The sequence below is a fragment of the Dipteris shenzhenensis genome, chromosome 20 (genome assembly GCF_047967505.1).
Source record: "Dipteris shenzhenensis isolate YYH24624 ecotype China chromosome 20, Dip_SZ_1.0, whole genome shotgun sequence".
Lineage (NCBI taxonomy): Eukaryota > Viridiplantae > Streptophyta > Polypodiopsida > Gleicheniales > Dipteridaceae > Dipteris > Dipteris shenzhenensis.
Genome location: NC_141615.1, coordinates 30,300,372 through 30,323,326, shown reverse-complemented (window position 1 = coordinate 30,323,326; position 22,955 = coordinate 30,300,372). Strand labels below are relative to the sequence as shown.

The 22,955-nt window shown below is 46.7% G+C and overlaps 1 protein-coding gene across 4 annotated transcripts; it reads left to right on the top strand.

Annotated features, from left to right (window-relative positions):
• Positions 1-357: 357 nt before the first annotated feature.
• On the top strand, positions 358-21,268 carry LOC147889522 (aldehyde dehydrogenase family 2 member B7, mitochondrial-like). Of its 4 annotated transcripts, none has more exons than XM_087391180.1 (11): positions 358-695; positions 839-988; positions 1,127-1,269; positions 1,378-1,528; positions 1,756-1,985; positions 19,402-19,491; positions 19,598-19,771; positions 19,903-20,040; positions 20,148-20,285; positions 20,414-20,475; positions 20,930-21,268. In XM_087391180.1, exons 2-11 carry the CDS (start codon positions 901-903, stop codon positions 21,201-21,203), a joined length of 1,488 nt encoding a protein of 495 aa, XP_087247306.1. In that variant the 5' UTR covers positions 358-695; positions 839-900; the 3' UTR covers positions 21,204-21,268. The 4 variants fall into 4 exon arrangements, with proteins under 4 accessions (XP_087247306.1, XP_087247304.1, XP_087247307.1 ...); XM_087391178.1 differs by having other exon boundaries at positions 358-735; XM_087391181.1 differs by having other exon boundaries at positions 358-769; positions 883-988.
• The last annotated feature ends 1,687 nt before the right edge of the window (positions 21,269-22,955 follow it).

Sequence of the window (22,955 nt, the reverse complement as noted above, 5' to 3'; positions counted from 1 at the left end):
AGAAAAGGTGTGGAGAAATAGTGGGTGGCAGGGGAGAGGAGAGAGATGCGGATGCAAAGCTCGATGCAGATTGCAGGAGCGAGTGGGCCGAGGAGCCAAAGCTTTTTAAGAAGCTTTCATCCTCCATCTAGAAAGATCGATTAATCTTTGGTGTACCTTAGACACTTTCTTCTCCTTCTCTCTCTCTCTCTCTCTCTCTCTCTCTCTCTCTCTCTCGGCAGGCCACATGAATAAAATTCATCTTGTTTGAACTACATGGATGCTGAAATTGTCTTTTTGGACACGAGCCTTAATTGATAGAGCCTTATAAGTGGTTTGTATTAATCGCCCGAGGCTGGAACGGGGTATGATTTGTGCGCGCGAGAGAGTGTGTATGTGTGTGTGTTAGCGAGCGTGTGGCATGCGAGGGAGAAAGAGTGTGTGTGAGTATGTGTGTGTGGCTGAGAATCTTTCAGCTGTGAGAGTGAATTAACTGAAGATCGACGGGTGGAGGGAACAAATTTCGTGCTGAGAGTGAGAGAGAGACAGAGAGAGAGAGAGAGGGAGGGGGAGTGGCGGCGAGTGAAGTGATTTCGTGAGAGCGCTGAGAATCTTTCAGGTGTGAGGGAGTGAATGAGCTGAAGATCGAGCGGTGGAGTGAACGGATTTTGTTTGAGCTGCGAGCGAGCGGGTGAGCAGGAGGGCGTCAGCCGCGAGTGAGTTCGCGACAGACAGCAGAAAAGGGCGAGAATCATTGTCTGTGTCTGAGAGAAAGTGACCGATTGAGAACGTAATTTGATTTGGGACCATTCAGCTGACGGATGTTTGATGTACTTGTCCGTCGTTCCGATTGCTGCAGGTTGGTCTCCTTGCTGATATCCTTAACAGTTTTAACGATTGCAGTTCCTTCCCCTCTCAAGCATGGGCGAAGCTGCCTTCCTCGAAGCTCCGGTCAAGATCCAGTACACCAAACTATTCATCGGAGGCGAGTTCGTGGATTCCATTTCGGGTACGATGCATTCGAATTCCTCGATATTTCCAAACAGTACTGGTTCCGACGTTTACCTGAACGGAATGATCTAGCAGCGCAAAATGGGTCTTTTTCGCGACAAACTGCTTGATTTCGAGAGTCTGTGATTTATTGCAGGAAGGACGTTCCCGACGTTTGATCCTCGTAACGGAGATGTGATCACTCATGTGGAGGAGGGCGATGAGGAGGATGTGGATCGAGCGGTGAAGGCGGCTCGTAAGGCATTCGACGAAGGACCATGGCCTCGTATGTCAGGCTATGTGGGTGACACTGGCTCGCCAGATTGCACACTGAAATCGAACCTCAAGAGAGTATCGCTCGCTTCCAATTTTGAAATCTGAACAAGCTCAAACATTTCGCTAACGCAGGAAAGGGGCCGACTGCTCTTCAAGCTCGCGGACCTGCTGGAGCAGCACAGCGACGAGCTTGCAGCTATCGAGACTCTGGACAATGGCAAACCCTATGCGCTAGCTCAAATGATCAATGATCTTACAATCAAGTATATTCGCTCTCAAGCAGGTGAACCTGAGATGGTTTTGCATCCTGCAACTCAATCTGATTGTGCTGTGGATCTCTTCTGTTGGCAGAATCGGATGCTTCTCATAGCATCCTGCAAACACATTTGGCAGGAATTTGATGCTTCTTATAGCATCCAGCAAACGCATTTGGTTTCTCATACATCTCATTCTTGCTCTGTCTCTTCTGTTGTTGGCGACTGATTGGATGCTTCTTGGCAATGATTTCAGGTTGGGCAGACAAAATAGCTGGACAAACCGTGAAGATGGATGGCCCTTTCCATGCCTACACATTGCAGGAGCCTATTGGCGTCGTTGGCCAGATCATACCTTGGAACTTTCCAGTCTACATGTTCCTGACAAAACTCTCATGCGCACTGACTTGTGGCAACACTGTGGTTGTGAAACCTGCAGAACAGACTCCCTTGGCTGCTCTCTTCTGTGCAAAGCTTATAATGGAGGTATCTGCTTTTTCTTCCCTGAAAAGAGTATCTAGAGCCAATCTCTCTCTCTCTCTCTCTCTCTCTCTCTGTGTGTCTCTGTCTCTGTGTCTGTGTCTGTCTCTGTCTCTCTGTAATGAAGGTGGGAAATAGCAGGGAATTAGGTGGGAAAAAAGATGGGGAATTGGTGGTGAGATAGGAGAAAGAAGGGAGACTATGTAAGTCAGCCCCTAATGATTTGTATGGTACCTTTTGATGTGACATCTAATCCTATTTACTCTCCCTCCTCCTTCCTGCACCTGCTACCTACGCTCACACTCCCTCTCTCCTCCCTCTCTATATCTCTCTATCCCCTCATCCTTCTCTCTCCTTCCCCTTCTCTCTTCTCCTCCCTTCCTTCTGCTATTCTCTCCCCATCTCCAAATCTGCCCCTTCCCCCTTCACTACATTGGTATCAGAGCTCCAACTCAGCACCTTTGCTTCCCCTTCACCCTTCACTCCGATTCTCAGTACCTGTTACGCCAACTGTGTGAAGAACATAGCCAACGCAAGGTGTTGGTAGACAACCAGGCCAAAATGCGCAACGGGACTGGCAAGGAATGGCTGGTGTTGCTGATGGCAAGGAATAGAGGGCTTTTGGAATGAAGAGCTTTCTCAAACAAAGTCTTCACGAAGCAGACGGACGCTAGACCTTGAAGGCCAACAATTCACCTCAGCTGTTCACCTCAGATCTGCTGCCCTCAGCCCTTAGACCTGCTTCAATACCCACAACACCCTCTCAGCCTGTCAGCCGCCAGCCTGTCCGCTGCCCAACCTTGCGTCACCGTCCGTCTGTGAGTTCCCGTGAGCCGTGAGTTTCCGTCTGAATCAAGCCTCATGTTGTAAGCCTGGTGCGGCGTCCTGCTGTCGTGAGCATCGTTCATCGTCGAGCCAGCCCCGCCGTGACGCCTCACTGCTCGTACTTGAGCCGTCCTGCCAGTCACCGTCGAACCTTTGCCTTTTTCCTGCCTTGATCCCTTGATCCCGTCGTCTGCTGTGGCCATGGCCGCCTCCCGCTCTGCCCATGTCGTCGGGTGTGCCGCCTATCCACGCCATGCCGTTGCCACCATGCCGCGCTGCCTCTGCCTTGCCCATTGCCTACCTTGCAAACCTTAGCCTCTAAGGTTGTTGGGAACTACAGTGGGTTAGTTGGTTGGTTAGGTTAGTTTAGGTATGGTTAGGTCTAGCTAGTTAGTGGGGTTGGGTTACTTGGCTAGGTTTAGTTAGGTTAGTAGATTGGGTTAGGTTAGGTTTAGTTAGTTTGGCTCTAGGTTAGGTTAGTACTAACTAAGGTTAAAGGTTGGGTTAGGTTGGTCTAAGACAGTGTCCTAACAGTCCTAAAGGTCTTAGGCTAGAACTGTACCAATTGTTCTAGGTGACTTAGGTCTCAAAAAAAAAAGAGAGGCAAAAACTCATAAAATTTCAGCCTTTTTTTAAGGTGCTCTCCACAACCCTATTTTGGCTCATTCAAGCCCCATTTCAAAGCTTCTTTGACGACCTTTCTTCTGAGCCTCTCCATCGACATTTTCGTGTTTTCCACACTCTCTCTTAGGTGCTCATTACAGCAGGGTTTTGCTATCCATTTCTCCTTGCCTACATTTGAGCTCCTCTCTTCAGGGCCAGTCACCATGCCACGGAAGCGTGCCCCTCGTGATATATTGCATGACACTGATGAGGCTGCTCAGTATGAGCAAGTGCTTGCCATAGTGGCTGCATCTGTTGGTGGTGCAGAGGTTCCTTCCACTCAGCCTCTCTCTCCTACATCTCGGGAAGCGCAGACGCAGTTTTTGGATGTCCTTTTCTCAATGCTCCAGGGTGCTTTCCGCCAGATAGGAAAGGAGTTCAGCCAACAGCTTACCACAGCCATGGCTATCCAGGATACGGCTCTTGTCCAGATGGGACAGCAGATCACGTCTACCATTGCTATGGAGGATAAGGGTAAGCAGCCCGCACCCTAGCAAGGGGACCATTCAGACAGTCAGGATGTTTTGTCTGCTCCATGCAAGGGTTTTATGGCAGATGCCCGTTGTGCCTATGAGCATCAGTCTTCTAGACCATTGCATGCATCCCAGCTTGGGGATTATCTGGACTTAGATGATGCATTTCTTGTGCCACAGAGCACCTTCTTGCAGGATGTCAGGCCATCTTTTGGCTCTTAGCTCTCTACATCTATGCAGGCTGAGTTGTCTCTTTTGGGCCGATCCGTTGGTGTGCATCTAGCTAGTGCTCCTTTCACTGCACCTGCGAGTATGCCTGGAGCTGGCTTGGATTTATATGGCAGCCCGCACCCTTGGGAGAGAGGTCAGTCCTCTTCTTAGCCCTTTGGTATGCCATCATTTCGGAGAGATGCATTTGGCAGAGAGACCTAGCCCGTGGTTCATGCACCTATCGCTCCACCAGCGAGCACATATAGCCAAACGCAGCCAGTGCATCAGATGGCAGCAGCTTCTACACAGCAAGGGGTTGGTGGTGGGCAGTAAGCCACTTTTGATGACATGTTGGCAGATTCTTTGCGTTCATACAAGGCCCTACCTGAGGCCATCAAACTTGAGATGCCCTTCTCCGATTATGTGAACCTCAAGCGTGATGATGCCCGCACTTTTGGAGGTTACACACACAAGAATTATGCAGCCAAGGATATAAAGGACAAACTCACAGTGCATAAGTTTAAAGGGGACACTTGCACTCCCAATGAGTTGGAGGAGTGGCTCACGAAGTTGGAAGACTATTTCCGCTTCTACCCGAAGTCTGAGGAGGAGCGCATCATTTTTGTAGGTATGCATATGTAGGACTATGCCCACACATGGTGGCGATACATGAGGGATTTGCCTCAGAGACCAACCACTTGGAGGGGTTTCAAAGAATTGAGGGTCACTACATTTGTATCTCCACTTGTATTGGATCAATACTTGGCTGAATTTTATGCCTTGTCATAGACCGGTATGGTCTAAGAGTACTTGCATCGCTTTTGGAGGCTTTCCTTATTTGTGTAGGACGTATCTGAAAAGGGAAAGTTGTTGCCTTTCATCCATGGGTTAAGTTCTTCTCTCGTTGCAGATGTGAAGGCACATAACCCTCAAACCATTGAGAGGGCAGCTCAGCTTGTAGAAGTATTCGAGCCTAAATATGCTAGCCAGCATAGAAATGCCATGGGCAACTTGCATGCTACGGGGTATGACGCTGAGTCGAAGCCTAAGTTTGCTGAGTGGAGTGACAAGAAATCTGCAGCAGCACCATTTCCTTGCTTTCCTACTGTCTCTGGTAGTAAGATGCCGTATGCCAGGCCTTACAGGTATCCTGATGCCAAGCCTGGAGGCAAGCCTACTGCTGGAAATGAGCAGGCTGAGATAAAACAGCATACACGGGCAATAATGGACAGTAGAAAGAAGACCAACTTATGTTTTAAATGTGGCGAGAAATGGACTCCTGAGCACAGAATGTGTGCAAGATGCGCAAGAGTGGTACTGCCAAGCTCAGCATGATCACTGACCTCTTAGATGACGAGGAATTGTTTGATGCCCCAGGTTCTGTGGATACGTCTCAGGATGAGATGGCAAAAACACATGATGCAGATGAGGCTTCTGACACGGGAGCCACGAAGGGCACTGACTTTCCTTTTGATCCTGGTGGTGCCACTGCGCATGACACTAATGCTTTTCATTCGTATGCGATTCTGCTCATTGGTGGCATGAGAGGCCGTAGGCCCACACTTTTTTCTGTGGAGCATCACGATGCAATGCCTTTTTATGCACGTGAAGATGTAGGTGGTAATGCTCCTGTGAATGAGGAGGAGGTTTATTGGGATGCCTAGCCAACACTTTATACTATTTCCATGCATGCCCTGATAGGTGCCAAAAGTGCTGATACTATCAGATTAACATGGATGATTAATGGCAGGATTGTGCATGTGTTGGTGGATAGCGGTAGCACCCACAGTTTTGTTAACTGCAAGACCTTACAGAGGGTGAGACTGATTGCTACTGAGATAGACCATGGGCTGAGAGTAGAAGTGGCCAATGGACAACATATGATTAGTAGATCTTGTTGCCAAGACGCAAGGATTAAGTTCTTTGATGACTATCTTTGAAAAAAAAAAGTTGGTTGATGACTATACATTTGCAGGTGATCTCTTGGCACTTGACATGGGCCCAATAGACGTTGTCCTGGGCTATGATTGGTTGCAATCAATGGGCAAAATCAGCATGGATTTCAATGCCTTAACACTCAGCTTTGTCCACAGGATGGATCAGTTACATTGCATTGTAATGAAGGCCAAGATCAGGCCAAGTTCGTGAGGGTTAGGCCTGATTTGGCTTAGGGGATTTTTAGGCCTAGAGGGGGGCAAAAAGGAGAAAAGGAGATATAGTAGAGGGAGACTATATAAGTCCACCTCCACACCTTTGTACGGACTTTTGATGTGACATCTAATCCTATCTACTCTCCCTCCTCGACTCTTCCTCCTTCCTGCTACCTGTTGCCTATGCTTCCACTCTTTCTCTTCTCCCTCTCTCTATCTCTCTATCCCCTCATCCTTCTATCTCTTCCTCTTACCTTCCCCTTCTCCTCTCTTCTCCTCCCTTCCTTCTGCTATTCTCTCCCCATCTCCAAATCTGCCCCTTCCCCCTTCTCTACATTGGTATCAGAGCTCCGCTTTCTGGCACCTTGCTTCCGTTGGCTTCACCAACCCTTCATTATAGCAATCACTAAGCTTAGACGCCTACAGACGCAGCAAGGTACAACCAGCTGGTAGGCTGATAGACGCAAGGCCAACGACACCAGCTGCTACGTGTCTAAGCCTATCCTCGCGTAGTCCACAAGCTTTCAAGCTGATGCACAAGCCCACGACCAGTTTGGAGACCCGAGAGAGTCCACGACAAATGTTTTCGGAGAGCTCCTCCTCAGCTAGGGTATATTGTACGTGCCTGTGCCTAACGGATCCGCCCTTCGTGGCCTGTGCCTAATGACGCTCTTGCAGTGCTCACAGCTTCAGAGCACACTAATAGTATCATGCAGGTCTCACCAATCTCTGACCTTGCTTCCTGTGCAGGCATCTTGTAAAGGAGTTGCCTTGCAAACCCAGCAGGCCCAAGCTGCAAGATGCCGTTCGTGGAATCGCCGTCCGTGGCATCCCGACCTTCGTGACTTCCCGTTTGTGGCATCGTGTTCATGGCATCTACGTGCATGAGCATCTCTGTCACTCCAGCGCCCAACTCCAGCACCCCTTCCCCCCTTTCTTACATTGCAACAGTCCTGCCATCGACCCCGTCATCGTTGACCTCTGTAACCATCACCCGTCCATCCTCTCTGCCCCTCTGTTACTTCACCCGTCCATCCTATCTGCTCGTCCGCTCCCGGCTGGTGCACATCCTGATTGCGCCTCTCGCCGCGTGCGTGCGCTATCTCTGCGCCAGACTGCGCCTCTCGCCGCGTGTGCGTGCTATCTCTCCGCCAGTCTGCGCCTGTAGCCTCTAAGGTTGTAGACTACAGTGGGTTAGAGGGTTTGGTTAGTTGGTTAGGTTTAGGTTTGGGTAGACCTAGGTTAGGTTAGTACTAACTAGGGTTATCAAGAGGGTTAGGTTAGACTAAGCTAGTGTCTGAACTATCTTACCAGTCCTTAGGTTAGTAGTCCCAAGTGTCCTAGGTGACTTAGGGAACCCCCCCCCCCCCCCCCCTCCCCCCTCTCAAAACAAAAAAAACCAAAAAAGGGTAAAAAAAAAGGGGCAAAAACTCAGAATTCCAGCCTCTTTTAAGGGCTTTCCACAGCCCTATTTGGGCTCATTTGGACCTCGTTCGGAAGCCTCTTCAATGACCTTCCTCTCGAGCCTCTTCATCAACTTTTCTTTCGAGCCTCTCCATCACATTTTGAGCTTTGTCAGCAGAAAGTGAGCACATGTGCATGTATTTGGCATAGTGGGGCAGCCACAAAGGTTTAATGCACACGATGGGACAGCCGCATGCGCATGAAGGGAAAATGGGACGACATGCCTCTAGTTTTGAACAGGTTATGCAGGGCTCTATGCAGCATGCAAAAAGCTTAGAACAGCCTCAATGTGGGGAAAATTCACAGCCCAAGGGAATCCTTCTGATTACCATCGACAATTTGGTGTACCCCATTACATTGGATGTGTTGTATCAAGTATTTTCTCCTTTTGGGTGTATTGATAAGATAGTCATGCATCCAATTTCAGGTAGTCTGCAAGCTGAAGTACACTATGCCTCACACGCTAGTGCATTGCAAGCACGAAGCAGCTTGCAAGGTCGGGATATATATGATGGTGGTTGTACCTTACATATTCAGCTGTTAGAGTTGACAGCAATGTCCTATGCTAAATGTCGAGAATTAGCGGACATGAAATTTCACCTTGTGAAGTTTTCGTCCAAGTTGCGGCTTGCTGGTATTGCGATAATTCTTTCTATCTTAAATGGTGCGTTGCCCTATCAGCTAGATTTAGATTTAGATGCTCGTTTGGGAGAGACTAAAATGAAATCGTATAGACTTCACAAGCAGTTGTAGCTTGAATGAAGAGATTTGGACTACTTTTTGATTAGCCTTCTCCTTTAGTGCTAGCCTTCGTCATGGCTGAGTTTGCCCTTCACCTCCGGAGTGCCGACAGAAACTTAGTACGAAGACCTGTATAAATGGATGCTCAAGTAAGTGTGGGTGTGTGGATTTGTATGTGTGAGAGCATACTTTTATACTATGGTCTACACCCACTGTTGGGCACTGATGACGTCAGTGGATATGTCATAGTGGCTAGTCCCTGCTATGCGTGATGGAGTTTATGGTTTTCAATCTTATGAGTGACTCTCGTGAGATTGAAACTGCACTATGTTGTGTTTTTAGAGGATGAGTTTGGGAATGTTCTTGGATTCATCTAGGTATATAAATGTCGAGATACAAATGCCATAGAGCAAGTTGTTGGAACTATGATTCCGAGGGGAGTGATGCCAAAGGCTATGCAAGCTCTATAAGAGCGGACACCTAACATCTGAGGAGAATGCAGCCAGGCCAATGTTTGTCATGCAGCCCAGCCATGCTATGCGTCTCCCTAGTACGCAGCTAAATCATGCTTTAAAGCCGTGGAAGATGCCTCAATATCTAGGACCAAAATCTGTTGTTTCCAGGCTATTACTGCTCCAAATATACAAGGGTTATGTTGGGACAGCTGCTCAAATAAAAGCAGCAGCTCACATGATGGAAACGAATATGGACAGCAAGGACACTGTTGTATCAGTTTGCAGGACCGATACATTGCTCCAGACGATGCCCTAGCAGTTCAGCATACAATGGAAGGAATACATGTATGCATGGTGATGGCAGAATCCTACATAACAATGACAATGGAGCAGGCCAAATGGTTGAAAAGACAGATGATGAGAAAATCAATGTTGAGCAAATCTGTGATAGAAATCAAGATGCAGATGTTGACGAGCAAGGTAAGGATGTGGATGCACTTGCACTTGACATGTCTAGGCATGCAAACTTTGAGGACAGTTTTTGAGGAGGAGGTGAGTATCAAGTGTTGTATGGTCTCGATTAAGGAAGAAAATATTGAAGACCATGGTGATGATAACAAAGGATGCCAAAGCAAATCTACTAAGAAGCAGATTGTGCAGCAAGAGCAAGGTATGCATGACAGTTTAATCCCTGAAGCTGCATCACCACACATTCAGGAGCAGTACAATAGGAAAGATAGCCACATGAATAATGCCCTTCACTATTGCTCACTAAATGAGTATACCTGGGAGTTTTGCCTCCAATACTTGGCAGCCATAATGGGAATGAAGGCATTTCGCATGAGTGCTGTAAATGCAAGGGCAGCATGTCATAAATATTGCTGCCATGTATTGGCACTTTCAAAATTTGAGAACAAAGTTTTCAAAGGGCAATCAAAACTTGATTTGCTCAACTTAAATGACATGTTTATGAAGCACACAATAGAGATGCATTCATCTGGGACTAAACTTAATGGTAGGAATGGAAACCAGGCCAAGCATGCAGATTTCTGGGATACTACCAGATGGCATACGTTCATGACTAGTAGGAACGGGACTCAACTTAATGGTAGGAATGGAAACCAGGCCAAGCATGCAGATTTCTGGGATACTACCAGATGTCATACGTTCATGACTAGTAGGAATGACAAAAGGTGCAAGTACTAGTCCATCTTTGGTAGCACCTCTTGGCACCATCTCCTTCAGTCACGTTCCCGCCTTCGAACTCGAGCAATCCAGCCGTCACGATCTTCCAGTTGTCCCCCTCATAATGAGTGAACAACCTGGAGTCTTCCAGGCACCATGCTCTGAGGGTCTGTTTCAACCCGTCCTTCCTTTGGCAAGGTCTGCAACCAATGAGTATTTCCAGTTTACCTGGACCATGAACTCTTGCTGAGTTCTCAAGCAGGTACTCTTTTGGCTTCAGTACTCTTTGTCCATCACCTTCAAGCAATCTGCGTGCGAGATTTGAAGAAGCACCAATACTTCCCCTTCTGCCTTCGAAGAAGGCCAATCCCTTCCAATCTCGTATCACCTGAGACAAATGAAGAGCAGAGTCTCTCCACAGCGTGCTATAAAGGCTCAAATGCAAAATACCAGACTGTTGTACTGCCTGAATGTTTGCCCTGAAAGCAAACTCTCATTGAAGCACCCACCAAGCGCCTGTGTAATCCTGTACTGTCCCCTTGTGAACTCCAGCATCCATCTGACCATGAGACCCCCGTGCCTTCCATGGAATCCGCCCTCATGTTAGTGTCAACAGCCACGCACCTGGAAGGTACCAAGCGCTCCATGCTGTCCTTCACCTTCACAAAGGCATTGGACTCCTCGTCGACCCACATCTCTATGTCAGACATCCTCACTGTGATTTTTGGATCAATATATTTGACCTTGGTAACACTCGGTGATGTCACCAGGAACAACTCTTTGATTACCACATTTGCTTTGGCCTCTTCCTCTTCCTCTGAGTCAAACTCCTTTTTGTTTTCTTGATCCGCCTTTTTCTTTTTGCAGTCCTTTGCAAAATGTCCTGGCGTATCACAGTAGAAGTACTTCTTCTTCTGCTTCCTTTTAGAAGTCCCCTCGTTGTAAGAGTTGTCTTTCTTGGACTTGCCACTGTAAGGCTTGTCCTTTCCTTTGCCAGCGGAATCCTTCGCCAGCATCACCTTGTCATCTTTGTCCTCATTGTAGAGCTTCTCCCGAGCTTCCTCCTGTAGCAGTAATGGACCCAACTCCTTAAACGTCAGTGGTTTGGTCCTCTGTCTTGCTGTCACAGCCGTAACAAAGCTCTTGAAACTCCGAGGCAGTCTCCTCAGTACCATCAAGGCCAAATGGCATGAGTCTGTCTTCTGACCAGTCACCAACTGCTGTCAGCTGATCCCTCACCACCTTGACCTTCGTCAAGTGGCTATGTACCGTATCTCCTCCTTCCATACCAAGATTGTAGAGTTGATGCTGAAGAAGCAAAATCCGGGAGGTGTTGTCTGTCTCATACAGATCCTTCAGGGTGGCCCACGCCTCTACTGACGTCTCGGCCAGCTGGATATGTGGAAGAACAGAGTCCGCCGTAGTCCCTATGATTATTGCCAGGGCATGGGCATCTTTGTCTTCCCAAGCTTTGAGTTCCTCTATGTCTACTGCCATGACTATCTCCCCTTTCCTGTCCACCATGTCCTCCGGCTTCGACTCCACTCCCGTGGTCAGTTTCCACAATTTCCGAGTCACTAAATGACTCCGGATCTTCACTTTTCAGATCAGGTAATTAGTCCCGTCCAGTTTCCCAGACTCTCCCAAGTTAGGGAAAGTGAAAGAGAGAAAACTGGGGGAGGAGGAAGGGAAAGCAGGGGCTGAAGAGGTTGTTGAGGTCGACATCTCTGCTGTTTATACCACACAGCAAAGTCAACCAAACTCAATTTCAGTAAACCAGAACTCTGAACGCACCTGACTGAACCTGAGTCACCCTCCTTCTCGCAAGGGCACAATCCTTCAGTCGTGGAAGTCGATTTCCAAGAGCTTGTGAATCAGGGTCGTCCTTCAGCAAGGTCCCTGCCTTCAAGCTCCCACACCTGTGAGCCTCCTACTTGGGCTCTGATACCATGTTAGAAATTAACCAACAGAGGGTACACTCAGCGGAAGACTTATAGTAATGCCCAGGAGCTCACACAGTGTGGGTGTGGGGTGTGTGGAATCACAAACTTCTTAACTTATGTGCATAAAATAGGTGTGCAGACTCATCAATAGACTATGAACCAGCCAGATAGAGAAACCACCAAAATATATTTCTGTCCAAAACTATGGACACAATACAAAAGAGACAGATCCAGATCCCACCAATGGTGTGGTCCTCTGATCTTACCACAAGGTCCTTCTCCTGTCAGCTGGCTATCTCTAGACTCGAGCCCGCGTGCTCCACCTCGAGCTTCTGTAGACTTTCCGTCCAGATCCCTTCCACCTTGCTGTCTGTGCACCAGCCTAGGTGGGCAGCACTCTGAGCTAGGTCTGCAGCTCTACAGCTCTCTTGTCTCCTTCTGGATAGAGACCCACAAGTGGCTGATCTGCTGCTCCTGCTCCCTGAACTGCTGCTCCAAGTGATGAGAAGTGAGGCCTCAAGGACCTCCTTTTATAGGGCCCCAAGGGCTGGCAAAAATACCGACCAGCCTGCAGCAAACTGGCCGACCAGACTGGCCGACCAGTCTGTGGCTGGTCCAGCCCTATAAGGGCTCACAACCCAGGGCTTTTGGCCCCACACTTCTAGGGCCTTTGGCCCTCCAATCTAGGCAAGGACCCAGCCCTATATAAAGCATGCCACTGCGCCCTAGCAACCCTATTTGCTGCTCCACATCTGCGCCTGCATATCCTGCCATAACTGCGCCTCTGCCAGGCCCTTTTCCAGTTCTGTACAGAGCCGTACACCATGTAGATGTCAGCGCCATGTGATCGCTTTTTATTCCGGGTTCCTTGTGCTGGCTACTTCTTCGCCTTTTGCTGCTGCAGATCCATCCTAGCTCCGGGTACCCTCCATCTCTTTGATTCTTGCCCACAACAGCTCTAGATGTGCTGCCCACATGACAGCCAAGATGCTGTCCATGTGGCAGCCCCATCTTATCACTCAATCCCTTCTGGCTCTTGTCCACATGGCATCCAATCAGATGCTCATGTGACAGACACTCAAACCCTAGGTTCACCCCCCCCATGCTCTCCTCATATGGGGGCTTACAGATGGGGAGGTGACCTTTGTTAAGCCAGGCAATCTCCAATTCTTCAGGATCAGATAAACAGGTACAAACACCACTGGTGCCTCTCCAAATCCTGTCAAAGAAACCTCGCATCGGAGGCAAAAACCACAACCAAAGAAATGTCAAAAGCCCCGGTGCAGAGGAGAAACAAAAATAAAAAATTATTTAAAAAAAAATGTTTTTTTGGTCTGACCAGATCTGGCCGACCAGATTGACCTGGTCGGTCAACTCTGACCAGGTCGGTCAACCTACAGGTTGACCGACTTTTTCTGCCCCTTCCTATTTAAAGGGGGGGGGGGCTAGGTATTGATACATTATCTCTTCTCCAGCTCCAGAGGTTCCTGCACACCCTGAGCCACTTCTGCCTCCTGGCTGCCTCCTCTGCTGCCTCAACTTCTGCCTCCTGGCTGCCTCCTCTGCTGCCCTCTTTTCTGCCCCAGATCTGCCCCTTCTTTCTGCTCAGATCTGTCCTCCTTTCTGCTGCAGATCTGTCCCCTTTTTCAGCTCCAGATCTGCCCTCTTTTCTGCCCCAGATCTGCCCCTCCTTTCTGCTCAGATCTGTCCTCCTTTCTGCTCCAGATCTGTCCCCTTTTACAGCTCCAGATCTGCCCTCTTTTTTGCTCCAGAACAGCCTTCCTTTCTGCTTCAGTTCTGCTCATCTTTCTGCATCAGATTACCTCCAACTTCCGCTCCAGATTCCATTCTTTCTACTCCAAATCTGCAGCAACCCCTTCATCAGTTTGTTGTCTCAGATTTGGTTCAGTTCCAACTTGTGGAGCTAGTGCAGAAGTCCACTACAGTTGTCAGGACTGAAGTTTGTTTCAGAGCTTCTCTTCACTTGTACTAAGTTCCGTTTGTGATATATATATCTTCTTCAGCCATTGATTGTCTTTAGTATTGTTTTTTTTGTCTCCAAGTATTTTCTTTATATGGTATCAGAGCCAGGTGTGCCAATCGACACCTGAGCCTTGATCTGGAAAGCTTGGAAGATAAATCATCACCTGAAGATGTCTTCTCCCTCTTCTCCGAAGCGATCTCAGCCTGAATCAACCTCTATTCAACCATCACCTTTGACATATGTCGAGAGAGAGTCTGCTAGGATTGAAGGTGATGAATACCTCTCCAAACTCTTTAAAGAATTTACTGAATTCCAGAAATGGAAGGAACTTGAAGCAGGTACCCGCACACCTCGTGTCTCTACCTCTCCACGGTTCTCTCCAATACGTCAACAAGGACCTCTATTCAACTCAGAAGAAGCTGAGCAACATCTCAAGTTCGGTGCCAACGAAGAACAAGTATCCCCTGACGAAAGAGGACAGGCCGGCATGAGAACATTGGATTATTCGACAGTGCCTATTCCACAAGAATCAGTGCAAGGTATGATGCCCTATTCCCTTAGTGCAACTCCTTCTGTTATGCAAGGCATAGGAACAAGTAATCACGAGGACATAGATCCATACATGCATGTGAACACTCGCAGACGAGAAGGAAGAAATGCGTCTGACAACGAGTTTGCTTTCGGTTCACATCCCTCCCTCCCTCCCTTCCCTCTCATCTCTTCCGCTGCCATCTTTCCTCCAGTGGTTTCTCATCCTCCTCCTTCTCCCATGCCACTGGATTCCTATAGTTTATTTCCCTCTATCTCTCCCGCTGCCTCTTTTTCACCTCTCATGTCTTATCCCGCCTCTCATATTTATCCCTCCCCCTCAGGACCTTTTTCAAATTCCTTTATTCCTCCGGTGATGCCACCTTTCCCTTCTTCTCACTCTGCTACTATTCCCAATTCTCTTCTGCCTCCACCGGTTGCTTCTCCCTATCATTCTATTTCTTCCCCTCACCTTGTCTCTGCAACAGCCAAACATGCTTTCACTGATATGACTCGTTTTAACGGGTCTAATTATACCACATGGTCCAATCTTATGCGCCATGTGCTTGATTCTCAAGACCTATGGGAACTCGTTCAAGGTACCGAATCGCCACCTGATCCTCATGTTTATCCTCCTCAGGTAGTTCGTTCGTGGCGACATCGTAATGCCACTGCCATTGTTGAAATTATGCAAGGTCTTTTACCTGAATTTCACTCTCAATTACAGCATTTTGATCTTGCCTCTGAGCGATGGGCACATCTCACTGACCGCTATGCAGCTCGAGATCGTACTCGTCGTATCAATCTTGACCATGATCTCCAACAATTCCAGATTCTTGCTGACGATGATCTCAAGGTTAAACTAGCCGATTACCGGCGGTTAGTTGCTGAATTTGCCACAACTGGTCCTCCCAAATCCGAGGATGACCAAGTTACTTTCTTTTTAAATAAACTTCCGCCCAAGTATTTCAGTTTTATGCAACAAATCATTTCTCAACCTTCTCTTCCTACTTTTTATGAGTTTGAATGTCAACTTTTGCGTTATGCTCGTCTTTACTCTCAGGTCCACCAAAAACATAGCATTCCTGCTTCAGAGGGGGCTCTTCTCTCCGGGATTCCAAAAGATCAACCTAGCTCCGGAAAGCCCTCTCCTACTCCTAACCCCTCTAGTAGTAAACCCGCCTGGCACTCCCTTTCCAAAAAGAATAGATTTTGTCAGCATTGCCAGAGAGTTGGGCATATTGACGATGAATGTCGCTCCAAAGCCAAAGGCCTTCTTCCTCAGCCTCCCACCATGACTCCTCAACCACCCCGTTGGACTCCTCAGCTCCCTACCACGACTCCTCAACCACCCCGTTGGACTCCACAGCCCCCTACCACGACTCCTCAGCCACCTCGTTGGCGTCCTAGGGGTGGTCCTCCTCCTCCTCCTTCGAACACTGGTCTCTGGAGGCCCCAGGGCCATGTCACTAATCACTTCACTCCTTCTCCTCCCTTTATAACTCCTGAAGGTCTGTCTGACTGGTCCACCGGAGATTCTCTAGACTTCACTTCTCAAGCCTTGATCCATATCACCGAGCTTGACTCCTCCTCTTCCTTATCTGGGTCAGCTTTTCATACTCTTTCATGTGACTCTAAATCTTCTTGGATTGTGGATAGTGGAGCCACTCATCATATGACCCCTCATCCTGATCTCTTCATTTCTCGCCAACCGGCAACAGGGGGAGTTCGTTGTGGCAATAACTGTGTTGCTACTATTCATGGTGTTGGTTCAATAACTTTTGATACTGACAAAGGTCCCAAACTTGCTCAATTGGATCAAGTGTTTTATGTGCCCCAATTAGGGGTCAATCTTCTTTCTGTTCATCAACTTTGCCTCCTTGGTCGCACAGTGCTATTTACAAAGATGCATGTTGACATCATAGATGAGTCCTCGGGACTCCTTCTAGCTCGAGGTGATGCTCAACCTAATGGTCTGTACTTTATAAATCAATTTCTTGCGACTCCCTCCCCTTGCGGTTCTGAGTTTCATCGGCTTTACGGTAATGCTACCCTAAAAGATCCAACTGACACAGAACGATTATGGCATTATCGTCTGGGACATTTGTCCTATGACTCTTTATATGAAATGTCTCGGGATCATCTAGTTGATGGCCTACCTAAATTATCGCGCGCTAAAGATATTTGTCATCCCTGTCAATTAGGTAAACAAAGCCGCACTCCTTTTCCTTCTCATTCCACTTCTCGAGCCAGTGAGATTTTGCGTCTAATTCATCTCGATATTAGTGGCAAATCTCCTGTTCCTTCCCTCAATGGTTCACATTATTTCTTTTTAATTGTGGATGATTACTCTCGCTATCAATGGGTGTTTTTCATGAAAGAGAAATCCGACACTTTTTCTTTTTTTGCTACTTGGGCTCGCTTGGTTATGAACCAAACAGGCAAGTCTATTGGGATTGCTCGTAGTGATAATGGTGGTGAATTCATTTCCCATGAATTCACTCAATTCCTTCAAGAGCATGGTATCCAACGCCATCTTACATCTCCAAATTCGCCTTCCCAAAATGCTCGTGTCGAATGGCGACAACGTACTGTCATGAACATGGCCCGTTCCATGCTTTTTGCAGCCGAGTTGCCTGAACGTCTCTGGCCCGAAGCCGTCAATACTTCTGTCTATATCCTTAATCGCTGTCCTACTCAACCCATCCTGAACATGACGCCTTTTGAGGCCTTTTATGGCTATCGTCCTTCTATTTCTCATCTTCGAATCTTTGGTTGCCACACGTACACTCATACTCCCAATGATACTCACGGTAAACTCGAACCTCGTGCTGAAATTTTTCTTCTAGTTGGCTACTCGGCAGAAGCCAAAGCTTATCGATTATTTGATCCTCGTACAAACAAGGTTTTGGTTCGCCTAGATGTGGTCTTCGATGAAAGAGCAGTGCTTAAAAATTCCTCTATTCTCTCTACTGATGACGTCTCCACTCGAGTTCCTTCCGACAATTCTCCACCCGAAATTCCTTCCTCTCCTCCCGAAACATCTCTCCCCCCACCCATTGCTTCTCCTCATGACCCACTGCCACGCTGGTATCGTCAAACTATGAAGGATTCTGGGATTATTCCTGTCGAACTTCCTCCTTCTGGTCCGCGCCGCTCTACTCGAATAACTTCTTCTACTGCCACTGCCTCTTTTTTTACCACGGCCTATATCATACATTCTGAACCTGCCACTTGGCAGGAAGCAGTTAAAAATCCTGCGTGGCATCGTGCTATGGAACAGGAGCTTGAAAGTATTGATCGCAATCAGACCTGGATCTTGGTCAATCGACCCACTCACAAAAAGGTCATCGGAACCAAGTGGATCTTCCGAACAAAACTCAAAGCCGATGGCACCCTGGACAAATACAAAGCCCGCTTAGTAGTGCAAGGATTCCGCCAAAAACATGGTATCGATTATGAGGAAACCTTTGCCCCTACTGCTCGGTTAACTTCCTTTCGTCTTCTTCTTGCCTTAGCTGCTCATCACCACTGGACTATCTATCAAATGGATGTCAAGAGTGCCTTTCTCAATGGCTACCTTGATGAAGAAGTCTATGTGACTCTCCCACCAGGTTTTTCTCCTCCTGGCCATGAAAATAAGGTTTTCCGTCTCCGCAAAGCTCTTTATGGTCTCAAACAAGCACCTCGATCATGGTTCCACCGAATAGACACCTTCCTCAAAACTAATGGTTTTCATTCTACTCCCTTTGATCCAAATTTATATATCCATCATTCGTCAGAGGGGGTCTGCTTTATTTTACTCTATGTCGATGATCTTTTGCTTTTAGGCTCCACTCCCACTACACTTCAGTACATTAAAACTCAACTCAGCATCACTTTTGAAATGATTGATCTTGGTCGGCTCTCCTATTTTTTAGGCATGGAAGTTGTACAACATTCTGGTGGTACTTTTGTTTCTCAACAGAAATATGCTCTTCAACTCCTTGATTAAATCATTCCTCATGAGCCTAAGCTGGCTGCCACTCCCTTAGATCCCACCGTAAAGCTCTCAAAAGACTTGGAGTCTCCTCCCTTTGATGAACATCTCTATTGCCTTTTGCTGCTGCAGATCCATCCTAGCTCCGGGTACCCTCCATCTCTTTGATTCTTGCCCACAACAGCTCTAGATGTGCTGCCCACATGACAGCCAAGATGCTGTCCATGTGGCAGCCCCATCTTATCACTCAATCCCTTCTGGCTCTTGTCCACATGGCATCCAATTAGATGCTCATGTGACAGACACTCAAACCCTAGGTTCACCCCCCCCCATGCTCTCCTCATATGGGGGCTTACAGATGGGGAGGTGACCTTTCCAACAGCAGGGACTTCCTGAGGATGAGAACTCATGGCAGCGAGAGAGCATTGTCCAAGACAATCCCTATCTCCTACTGGGCTGATTATATCCCCTCATCCTTCTCTCTCTTCCTCTCTCCTTCCCCTTCTCCTCTCTTCTCCTCCCTTCTGCTATTCTCTCCCCATCTCCAACTCAGCCCCTTCCCCCTTCACTACACTGTCTCTCTCTCTCTCTCTATGTATATATAAACCAGACATGGACAATCCAAATGAATGCATCGAAGGGTGTCTAGAGCCAATCTTGCCTACAGCGTTTGTTGTGCACTCCCAAGTGAACTAGGAATCTAACACATCAGGATCGGTGCTCAAGAAGAGACTTAACAAGGGTCTAAACAGGTGCAAGGAAAGTTTTGTTAGCACATGTTGGTGGTTAAGTACTTTCAGTGCCTGGTTTTGTGTGATGCAGGCGGGCATCCCTCCAGGTGTTGTAAATGTGGTTCCTGGTTTTGGTCCCACAGCTGGTGCAGCCATAGGAAAGCATATGGACATAGACAAGGCAAACATTTTATGCTCTTCTTATAGCTGTATTCTATTTGGTTGCCACATTGATTGTTTGGATCATAGCTGGTTGACATTGTTATTATACTGTATTTGGATCACAGCTGGCATTCACAGGATCCACAGAGGTTGGACGATTACTGCTCGAACAAGCGGCCAGAAGCAATTTGAAGCCTGTGACACTGGAGTTGGGTGGCAAGTCACCATTAATAATTTTTGATGATGCAGACCTTAACATGGCCGTGGAGATTGCCCATGCGGGAGGATTCACGAATATGGTTCGTCATTGTCTGCCCTGAACATCATGTGCATATATGAAGTGATTTGAAGTTTCATGTATCTGTTGATGATTCGAGGTAAAGTTTCAATGCATCACAAGCTGATTCCCTTTTCTGACCAAGACTATCAGGGTCAAGTTTGCGTTGCAGGATCCAGAGTCTACGTTCAAGAGGGTATTCATGATGAATTTTTGGAGAGATCTATCAAACGAGCCAAAGCTCGGGTGGTGGGAGATCCATTCCAGGCAGGTGTAGAGCATGGCCCCCAGGTGAGGAAAAAAGCATGAGTGAAAATGTGTTTTCACAAAGAAGCTGCTGTAAATCTATGATGATCAGATGGGTTAATATGATCAAACACTTTGTTGCTCCTATGTAGATAGACCAAGCTCAATTTGAGAAAGTGATGAGATATATAGCACTAGGTAAGGAGGAGGGAGCCAAGTTAGTGACGGGGGGAAATCGTTATGGAAGCAAGGGCCTGTTTATTGAACCCACAATATTCTCTGATGTCAAGGTACTGAGTCAAGAAATTTCATGAAGTTCTGAGACAGAAAGGGATGCAACTTTTTCACATCTGCATTGAGTCAGAGTTTCACTGACGGGGTTTCTGTTGTTAAGCTGGTGCTCTAATGGGAATTGCAGGATAGTATGAAGATTGCACAAGAAGAGATCTTTGGACCAGTGGTATCTGTAATGAAGTTCAAGTGAGTGCTGTTCTTCTGATAATTCAACTATCTCAATCTGCATTAATGTCAGAGGCCCATTACTTAATAAGAAAATGAGGCTGGCAATTTTCAATAGTATTTGCTACTTTTCTACTGTGGAGACCTACAAACCATAATGGGAGGCTTTTAAATTTAGTACCATTACAATAATTTCCCATCAAGGATCAGTATAAGATGCCTTTCACCTTTAGTAGAGGGGGTGGTGTGCAAGTGATTCCCAATCAGGTTTGGAATACTCATCAGTTCATGACAGCCAAGAGGGAAAGAAATGTCCACTGTAGAGGTTTGGCCTTTATTTAAAGTTGTACTTGCAAGTTATATTTGCCATCAGGTATTGCTGTCAGACCCTCTTCTTGCTAGGAAAAGGGGTAGTTTGCAAGTGATTTCAATGCAGGTGGGATAAATCACACTTAATATGGTTGGGTGTTGGCAGAACTTTCGAGGAAGCAATGCAACGTGCCAATGACACCAAATATGGGCTGGCAGCAGCAGTGATGACCAAGAGCTTGGATGTTGCCAACCGGGCGGCCCGCTCCATAAAGGCCGGAACCATCTGGATCAACACCATCCATGTCTTGGATCCAGTCCTGCCATTTGGGGGGTATAAGATGAGCGGAATTGGCCGTGAAAACGGTCTCCTTGGCTTGCAAGAGTATATGCATGTCAAGTCTGTCATTACCCCATTGTCTGATTGTCCTTGGCTTTGAAGGCCTGCCCTTGCAATTGATCACTGGTGCAAAGGGTTCATCTCACAATCCCTGCCTTAGCCCAACTGAAAAAGACACCTCATTAAAGCATTGAACTTCTATTATGCCTCTTATTTCATAGAATATGCTATTAAGTGATATGTAATATGATTGTGTACGTCATATGATTGTATAGAAGATGTATAGATCCCATGTGGCTTGCTCAACTTTAATATTTGCTTTGTATTATGCATGTTATTTGATAGAACATGCTATTAAGTCCTATGGTTATATTGGAAGATGCATAGATATGATAGGTCGTATGCTCAATTTCAATATGTGCTCAATCAATTGAATTTTAATGTGTGCATTGGTGCATGCAAGCATTGCCTTTCATTATGGAGGGTAGAAGTAGTTAAAGACCTTCAAGTATCCAATCCAGCGATCAAGCATTGACAAAAGTCTACAAAAGTATCAGCTCTTGAAAACTTGAAGTGCAATAGAGTCTAGCTCGCTAGGATGGGAAATGATACATTTGCGTCTCAAGTCTTGAGCTTCTTTCACTTCTTTGTGAAATTTAGTCACTACATTGTGACTTTTCTTCTCTTGCTTTCGGTTGCGGGTAGGAAGATTGAAAGCTTCGGCTATGATATTAAGATGATATTATTGTACTTTGATTCTTTTGAGGCATAGTGAGAGAGAGAGAGAGAGAGAGAGAGAGAGAGAGTGCACAAGGTCAACTTCTCCTAAAGTTGTTATAGGGCATGGCTACATTCTAATGCAGAGAGAGAGAGAGAGAGAGAGAGAGAGAGAGAGAGAGAGAGTGCACAAGGTCAACTTCTCCTAAAGTTGTTAGAGGGCATGGCTACATTCTAATGCTATCATAAGGCGGCTTGTTTAACAATGGTTTAAGATTGAGAGTCTTTGGGTTTGGATTTGAAGTCCCTAATCAATGCACTTACTGTTATTGCATAAATAATTCTCCTCCCATTCGACTTGTGGTACTTCCTTCTTAAGACCTATGATTATGTCATCTATGTCTTTTCCCTCATCATGAAGGCAGTCATCTTTCAGTCCCCGAATGCATAAGATCGTCTTAGTGTGTGCTGTTTTTTCGCTCTTTTACCTCCACATAAAGATCTGTTCTATTGACTTTCTTGCTGGCATCAGCAGGCATTTCTTGCTTGATTGAGTCATTTGATGATCATATCCTTAGTTGTAGAGACACGTATTGGTGCCGGTTGAGATGCATTATATTTGTGTATGACCTCTACAATAATTTCTTGCTTTACATTATTCTCCAGATCTTGCAATTTTCTCCGAAGGGATACAAGTTGAAGCTTTAGCTTTTTGATTTCCTAAAGACCCAGATCGATTGTGGCATTTCTCTTAGGTTTTCTCGAGGCTTTGTTAGGCAATGAGAGAGAGAGAGAGAGAGAGAGAGAGAGAGGGTAGCTTTTTAGAATAAGATTAGCAAGAGTTGTGGGTTTTTCCAATTTCCAAGGGAACCTTTCATGATGCATTACACTACCCCTAAAAGGGGGAGTGCAAATAAAAATCCAAATACGTGCAGGTTGCTAATCGTCTCTCTATTAAAAGATCAAATCAATCTATGAAGTTAATCTTATACAACATTTTGCTCTACATTTGTCATCCAATCAACAAATTAGCAAAGTGTCAAATCCCTTTGACTAACACCTTGTTACTTAAAGTGCAACCTTTTCAATGTCTTTATTAAAATCTTCAAAGAAAGCATAGCAAAAAATGCATCAT